Below are 8,759 nucleotides of genomic sequence, written 5' to 3' on the forward strand. Positions count from 1 at the left end.
TTGTCACTATTATTCCCAGATATTCCAGCTCCTGGACTTTATCAAATCTATACTCCTTGTTCTTCTTTGTTCTTTCTTTCAATTGGTTGCAGCTATTCAGACCCCTTCCCATCTTCATATATTTGCTTTTTTGATCATTAATGCACATCAATAAAAATAAATATTATACCTTTACAAGTTATAATAACTCATTCTATCCAGTCCCTTTTGGAATATATCGCACAAAGCCAATTGTACCGCCATCTATTCAGAGGTTTGGAAGTTGACTTTTTGATTTATCTTTCTTAGAGAAATTAATTCATAAAAAATATGGTACATTAAGCAAGTTAACTTCTCCAAAATTTTCAAAATTAAAAATCAGTATTACAGGTACCTAGAATTATAATAATTATATAAATTATAACAAAAAGCTACTATGATTTAATTTCTATTCATTATTTCTCACTGAAATTAAATATATTGAAAATAAATGTTTTTATTGTGATTGCTTACTTCTGAAATAATTTTGACGCATTATTTGGAGAACAAAATCAGAGAGAGCTTGTAATTAGAAAAAAATAAAAAAGATTAATTTTTGAAAAATTGTATTTTTTTACTCATACATAAATCCATTTCTCCCAACAACGTGCATTAATTTCATGGGTTATTCATATGATACATCTCAAGTGAGATTGACGATTTACATCTAAATCAGCTGTGACTCCAATTGGTCCTATAGCACCATTATTCAGTACACCGAACATCAAAATATAAACAGACGAAGTGATGTTTAGCACTTTCATGACGCACACACCAGAATATACCCTAAGAAGAAATGTAAACTCAGTTGTTATTATGGAAGGTAGAGGTAAGGAGAACCATCTCTGTGCTACAGAAAGTGTCCATAAAATTCTTTATGTTATGGAGGAGCTACTATCGCATGAGTGTAAATTTTAAATAAAGCGCTAGAAATTTAAGAATAAGGACAGAGAAAGAAAGAAGTGATAATTGACACTTTCCTTCTTACAAATTCACAATAATTAATTAACATTCACGGTTATCTCACAGTAGTTTTTCTAGTTTATATTTACTAAATTATTTTGTACTCCATGAATAGTTTAAATTTTGTATACCAATATTTAATTAACGACTCTAGTCATTTGAAACATAAAATTTTCTAACACTGCATACTTCACTCTATCTAAAATAACTAAGTTCATATGATATCTCGTCCGACAGGAGCGCCATTCTGGTCAAATTTTGAATTATAATTTACCGTCTACAAGCGAACAATTTTTAAGCTATGCCCCTAAATGAGATGGTCCTCCTTACCTCTACCCTCCATATTTATTATGCAATGGAAGCAACATGGCGGATTTTCGATACCAGTGCCCTCGGTGGTAGAACTAATTTATTTTCGCGGTTCGTTTAAATTTACAACAAAGAATACTGTATTCAATTATATTCATTCCTATCCACTTCAGATTTCACACTTTCCTGAATCACTAATAAAAACACCTTAGGTCACATTTATTTACAAAATAAGATTTTTATACATTTTCAACTAACCAAAAATTTCAGTTAAAATAAGAACTAATAAAATACAGTTTTTTATAACAAATTGAAAATTATAATATGTAAATAAATACTAACCAGAAATAAAACAGTAAAATATCAGTACAATATCATTTTGGGATTTTACAAAAAATATTCTATACAAACAAAAGTTTCAAAAATTCATGAACGTGTTCCAAAATCAAAATAATTCAAAACAAGAAAAACAAATCAAGTACACAAGTAAAAAATATTAGGTGGCGCAAAAAGGACGCATGAATTTCAAACCAGTATAATTTGTTTTATTTGCTGGTTACATACAAAATGGACTCACATGAATACAATGTATAGACTATCCAATTTATGACTTTGTTCATTGGAATATTTATATGCACTGTTTGTAGAGAACTGTTCTTCCGCGTCGATATACAAAAGTCTATCTTCGAAGATTTTCATTAATTTTGACAATGTCTTGTTGGAAATATCTGTGATTTCTCCCCGTATTGTTTTCAGGTCCCCTCGCGTACGGGTTTGCTGCAATAAACTTTACTTTTTAAGTAGCCCCCTGGGAAAAAATCACTCCGAGAGATCTGGGGAGCGTGCAGATCAGTGGATATCGCAGAAACCCAAGCAGCACAGTGTCGTTATAATGACGTCAATTATTGGACATTATTAGTCGGCGACGTCGTAGACCAATAAGCGACGTCCATATGACGTGACATTTCAGATGTCATTTTGACGTCGTCTAGAGACGTCTTTCGTACGTTTGTTTTCGGTCATTTTAAGTGCTTTTTAATCAACTATACTCAATTGACTAAATCTTCAGGACAAATTATTAGAGGTAAAAAATATAATTGTCCATTTGCATGAATTGCTTAAAATGTATACTTTAAACTGTGAGTTATTATTTATGTCCATTATTTCCTAGGAGAATTTGTTAATTCTCTATTTTACAGGTTCTGCGTCAAATCAGTAATTTTGCCAGGCTGCTGTTTCGAACTCGTCACCATATAATCCGTCAACTAGTAAAGCAACTGATGTACAGAGCAACATCAGAGCTGTAGTGGAAAGTAATGGAGGTAAAAACCAAAAAATAATGTAAAAACTGTTTTGGTACTAAGGTATATTTTGTCCATGCCAGCAAACACTCAAGATGATGTAATCACTTTATTGAAGACCATTAGAGAACAGAACAATCAAATTTTGCAGTGGATCCGAAAACAAGATCGCAGTGGCAATCACGCCAGTAATACAGATTTACCAGATGATATAGGGGTACAGTTTCCTTTGAATTCTCAAGAGGATATTACCAAATTGGAAACATACCTGAGTGAAAAAAATAATTGCCTGGCTTTGGTGGGTGTTCTGTACCACTTAATATGTATTTTACAATTTAAATTATGTGATTCCAGTCGGCATATCTATCGACTTTTGGAGGGAGAGATTTTACTGGACATACAAACCGCATTTTAAATTTTTTGTTCACTTATTCTCTTGCAACTAATTGGAATTTTTGTGGCAAACGAGGTGAGAAAAAGGCTTTTAAAAACTTAAACGTAAAGGATGTGATTATTGGTAAGTGTTTTCACTTGTAGGTGCATACTTATTATTAATCTGAAACAACATTTTTAGGTGCTGTAAGAAAAAGCTCCCCTCTAGTCAGTCAGAAAGAAATAGAAGATACCATCAAGGTGTGGTTGAAACATGCACCAGAGAAATTGAAAAAGCAGAAGCATGGCAACCCGTAAGAAAAAAAGTGTTGTTAGTCAAAGACAACTCTACAGAAGGGTGGCAGAAGCAAATTTAGCACCTGTGAGTCAGAATTGTTATAATACATCTTTAATAGTTAATAATGATTCCAATGAATCATCAAATTCCGTTTTTTTTGCTGATTCAATGTGTGAAAGTGAAAATGACACCTGTTCCTCAAGAGATTTAGATTTTAATGAAAATTTGCTCTTCAATGATGCGACGTTATACAACCATTTGACTTCCTTTTCCAGTAACGTGCCCCCTAACGATTTATTTTCTAATGAACCGCCGCCTAGCGATTTGCATTCGAAATTGTCAAACTGGGCAGTTTCAAGGTACGTTCGACGTACAGTAGTTACTCATCTCTTGCATATCTTGCATCTATACCATAATGAGTTACCGTTAGACAGTCGAACGCTGCTGAAAACGCCCAGAGAAACGAAAACAAAATCGTTGTTAAATGACGAATATTGTCATTTTGGACTTGTTAACGCTTTAAAATTAAAGTTATTGTCAGTGCCTAATATTTCTCAGTACAGCATTATCAACATTTCATTTAATGTAGATGGACTGCCCATTTATAGAAATGGTCAGAAACATGATCTCTGGCCCATTTTAGCACTTGTAAAAAATTTTAAGAGTGAGCCGTTTGTTGTTGGTTCTTTTTTAGGAAGTGGCAAACCAAATTTATTGTCAGCGTTTTTAGAAGATTTTTTAATTGAGTTATCGAACTTACTTACCACGGGCATTGAAATTAATAATAATATCCATGAAGTAAAAGTTCACAGCTTTGTTTGCGATGCTCCTGCGCGCGCATATCTGAAATGTGTGAAGACCCATTCAGGCTATAGTTCCTGTGAAAGGTGCGACAACTCTGGAGAACACTTGGGACGTGTCATTTTCAAAAATTTACCTTTTAACAAGAGAGACAACGAATCTTTTCGGACTAAAATTGATGTATCTCATCATCATGGAGAATCTCCTCTAATAGCTCTTCCTATAGATTTGATCTATGTCTTTTCTTTAGACTATATGCACCTAGTTTGTCTAGGTGTAATGAAAAAACTTTTGCGTATTTGGACAGGACGCGCAAGCCGAGCCAAAATGAGCTCTACTGCATTTCAAAATGTATCTGAAAAAATTGTTTTTCTCAGTAAATGTATTCCAGTAGAATTCAATCGGAAAGGGCGCAGTTTGTCTCAGTTGGCAGATTGGAAAGCAACGGAATTTCGAACATTTTTACTGTATATTGGGCCAGTTGCTTTGTATGGGAATGTCGATTTGGCAATATATGAGCATTTTTTGCTATTTCATTGTTCAATTATGATACTTATTTCTAAACGCCATATTGAAAAATTCGGAGTTCCATTTGCGCGCCAACTTTTGCATTTATTCGTAACGCACAGTGAAAAGATCTACGGATTAGAGTTCTTAGTTTACAATGTACATTCCTTATTACATTTGGCAGATGACGTTGAAAATTTCGGGCCACTAGACAATTCGTCAGCATTTCCATTTGAAAATTATCTCCACCATTTAAAATCGTTAGTTCAGTCTCCGAATAAACCGTTACAACAGATTAATAGACGCTTAAAAGAAATTGAAATGACAGTGTACGAAAAACATGACTCTACTTCACCTGATGATGAACACTTCTGTAAATGTGAATTGTCCCATTTCTTAGGACCAACGCCAAATTTCTCTTGCAAGCAGTATAAAAAGCTTCATTATAAAGATTTTATTTTTTCTATTGCATCATATTCAGAAGCAAATTGTTTTTGTCTTACCTTAGAAGGACTGGTTTTCAAAATAGAAAATATAGTAGTGGATAATAATGGAGCAGTTTTTATATTAGGTAGGAGGTTTCAGGATTACCGTTCATTTTACAAATACCCTGTCGACTCAAAAGAATTCTATGTTTATCGCATCCAAAATTTATCAGAGTATATCGAGTTATTGCACTGCCACAAAGTTTTTTCGAAATGTATTGTTTTTCCTTTCAAGCAGGAATGGTTGTCATTTTCATTATTGCATCATTAGTAATTCCTTATTTCAACTTTTATGTTCTATAAGTGTAATAGTATGTAGTTTTTTAAGATTTTGTAATAAACTGGTATTAATTTGAACGCATTTTTTTATATTTTTGATCCTACTTATACGTCATTTGTCAAAAATAAGTACGTCATTTTGACGTCTCACCAGCCGGACTAGGTACGTCATTAGTTGACGTCTGTAGGATGTGACATTAACCCGTCATAATCACGTCATTTTAGACGTCCCCATTGGTCGCCAATGGCCTATAATTGACGTCATAGTAACGACACTGTGCTGCTTGGGAAACGTGAAATCACCAGACGACTTCTACTTTATAACTGGTCCAGTTGTGCAAAAAGAGGCAACCTAACGAAGTATCGTGTTGAGATCAGATATTGAACCATTTCGTGGAACATTGCACTTTGTACTGAAAAGCCGTTCAACAGTAATAACGGGTTCATTACTTTTGAACAAATATTCAACAGCGAAAACGCGATGCGCCACGGTCCACTGCGCCATTGCTACTAAGACACGATTCTCTAACCTACAAAACAACCAGCTCCCGCTCCTCCCACTCCCACTACTCAACTCAAATTCATGGGCCACCCAGTATAAACATTTTGAAAAACAAAAATAAATATTCTCTTTATGAACATAAATCAAAAAAATTTTAAAATAAATCAGCCATCTATAATAAACAAAAGAAAATTTTGATTCCACATTTCTTCCAGTGTTGAAACTAGAGGCAACTGGAAATAATTTGATAAATATCTGTACAACCTAGGACATCTTTTGTACATAGAAAGAGCAAAAGTTTTATCCTGTATAGTCCATCATTTTTCTGTACTTTGTCTATGAATATTTCTTAACTGTGAGTAAATAACTTCTTTCGTTACATTATTTGAACTTTACATTATTTAAACTTTCTCAAATGTTTGTTATTGTTTGTTATTCTTTAGACTGTTTTTCAATTTTGATATTTTGGCTATTAATTCCAATGAACCTGATACATAACCATTTCTCTAGGTGTTAAATTGTTCTTACTAGTTTCCAGCTACAGACAAAAGCCCAATTTTTCTTTGTCAAAGCCATTAATTTCCTCTATAACAATGGAGTCTGAAAATTCACTTGAAAACTCCATTGGTTCTTCCATAGGTAAATTGCCAGATGTTATGGTATCAACATCCGAACTATCAATTTGATGCTCCTCGACAATCATATGTTGTGTGTGAGAAAAGTTGATTGGCCAACGAAGCTTTTTGGCGTTCCGAACCAGAGCAATCTAAATGTATCCATGTAAGCTTGTGTGGAATTCTTAGATCTCGTGCAGAGTCTTTGCTTTCTTGTTCATTTAATAATGAAATTTCTTTAACGCAGTCTTTATTTAATTGTACTCCATTCAAATTAAATCCAGAATCAATAAAGTTGTTTTGTATTAATTTAATTAAATGCGGTGTGTCAGCAAAGACGAAAACTTTGAGATTTGGATCTTGTGGGTGTAGGAAAAAACAATTTTCATTTTCGCCTGTGCCTACGTTAAGTGAACTCCAAACAGAAGTATTTGTTGATCCAATATCTGTTACTTGTGCTACTACTATGTAAATAGCAGCATAAAGTTGATCTATTGTATCATTTACAATTTCCGCAGTAAGAGGGGTATCGTAGTTATAATAAATAGGTTGTTTCCATTTAGCAAAAAGACCTCTAACCATCCCAACTTGGACTCGCTTGTGAGGCCCAACTTTTTTTTCTTCTTTACGGTCGACTTCTACTTTTTGCGAGATATAAACTTCATCAAAACATAGCACACACAGTCTGTCAATAAGACTGTTAGCACACATTGTATTTAAAATTGATTTTAGTTTCCCAGGATTCAGATCCACCGCAGCTGCTTGTTTCCTCAACGTAGATAAGGGAGGTAAAGGATGATTTCTTTTTTTTAAGTACCTGTAACCTTTTGGTGATACGCTCCTAAGTGCAATAGCAAATGGTATGTCTTCTTCACTCCATTTGATTCTTTTCTTGTTGGGACTCATGAGTTTGTGTATCTGTCCAATTGTAAAAACTGGTCTTAACAAGTCATACACTTTTTCTTTCACTTTCTTTTGATTTTCTTTTTCTTGCAGATGAAGTTTTTTAGACAGCTTTAACACATCATTTTTTAAAGACTTAGTCTCATTTTTTAAATACTGATTTTCATTTTTTAAATCTTCCATAATACTATCATAATGATTAGATTTTGTCTTCAATTTACCATTTTCAATCTTCAAATATAAGTTTTCTGTTGCTAAACTACTATCTAGGTGATGTGATGAATTTAATTGGCTTTGATCTTCAATGCTAGTAAATCTGTATGTTAAAAAAATAAAATATTGAATAATTATATTTTATTGCCATAGAACTTTTTGAAATATTACTAAACTTGTATACTCACAGTATATTCGATTCCTCTGGTACATGTAAACATTCAGCTGGTGCCAGCTGATATGTTGAACTACTTTGGAGTGGAAGAGGTTCATCATATTCAGTAGTTTATAATTTTTATTCCTGAAATATGTGATGTCAACATGGAATCATACACAGAGTATAGTTTACAAGTTCTTATTAAAAAGGAATATTTATTAGAAAATGAATGTACCAAAGATCTCCATCAATATTTTATTTTGAACCTTCATTTCCATCAAAATTTGCTTTTTTATGAACTATCACCTCATCTTGCTTGGTGTCCATCAAAAATTTCCTTTTTCTACCCTGTCTGTGACATTAAATTTTTTTTTGTATTCTAATAGTTCAATAGTACTTGAAAATTTTTTGCTCACTACATTTGCATCATTATCAATTTTACCTTAAGACATTTTGTTGTCTTTGACTTTGAAAAACTATTTCATTCTGTTGTATATTTTTCATTGGGACAGCAGTCTTTTTTAGTTTGGGAAAAAGACGAACTCTAGAATGAATACTTCTATTAGGAGATTTTTCTTCATAGCAACTATTATTAAATTGATCTGAGCAAATACGAGCTGTAAAAAGTTGATGTTTTAATTTTTATAATAAAAACTGTGTCATATTTTTTTTACCATTTTCTAGTTTAAGTTCTTCAACTCCACAAGCTTTTCTCCATATTTCACGTAACACAGAATCTTGTGGGAATCTGTGATAATGCACATTGCTGTTTCTTGTGTTTTTGTTATGATTTTTACAAAACTTCACTGTACAAGATGGCATTTTACAAATTTTACCATACATCAACACAAACATAACCACTTAACACATGAATATTTTGCAGCAAATGCCAAAGGTAATCGCAACGAAGTGAGCATGCGCTGGAAATAAGTGTTCTAGTCTCCGAAAACCCATTACACCATCCGAAAACCAAGCTTTTGTAATAATTATTTTTTTAGGTGCACGTATTCACAATAACGAAAACGTTCGTTTATTCG

General features: G+C 33.0%; 1 protein-coding gene across 5 annotated transcripts; it reads right to left on the bottom strand.

The window, feature by feature from the left end:
* Positions 1–552: 552 nt before the first annotated feature.
* LOC130895231 (uncharacterized) lies at positions 553–8,613 on the bottom strand. 5 transcript variants are annotated; one of them, XR_009059449.1, is made up of 5 exons: positions 8,397–8,595; positions 8,165–8,339; positions 7,754–7,866; positions 1,868–2,067; positions 791–804 (listed from the first exon to the last, which is right to left on the bottom strand). XR_009059449.1 is itself a non-coding variant. In XM_057802433.1 (4 exons), the coding sequence occupies exons 1-4, from the start codon at positions 8,575–8,577 to the stop codon at positions 1,970–1,972; spliced, it is 567 nt and encodes a 188-aa protein (XP_057658416.1). In that variant the 5' UTR covers positions 8,578–8,595; the 3' UTR covers positions 553–1,969. The 5 variants fall into 5 exon arrangements, 4 of the variants coding, with proteins under 4 accessions (XP_057658416.1, XP_057658417.1, XP_057658418.1 ...); XM_057802433.1 differs by having other exon boundaries at positions 553–2,067; XM_057802434.1 differs by lacking the exon at positions 1,868–2,067 and having other exon boundaries at positions 600–804.
* Positions 8,614–8,759: the final 146 nt, after the last annotated feature.

The sequence above is a fragment of the Diorhabda carinulata genome, chromosome 6 (genome assembly GCF_026250575.1).
Source record: "Diorhabda carinulata isolate Delta chromosome 6, icDioCari1.1, whole genome shotgun sequence".
Taxonomy (NCBI): domain Eukaryota; kingdom Metazoa; phylum Arthropoda; class Insecta; order Coleoptera; family Chrysomelidae; genus Diorhabda; species Diorhabda carinulata.

Coding starts and splice junctions, on each gene's coding strand:
- LOC130895231 (XM_057802433.1), bottom strand. CDS start 8,577: ATGTTTGTGTTGATGTATGGTAAAATTTGTAAAATGCCATCTTGTACA. Junction 8,340..8,396: donor AGAACTTAAACTAGAAAATG/GTAAAAAAAATA, acceptor AACTTTTTACAG/CTCGTATTTGCTCAGATCAA. Junction 7,867..8,164: donor AGACAACAAAATGTCTTAAG/GTAAAATTGATA, acceptor CACATATTTCAG/GAATAAAAATTATAAACTAC.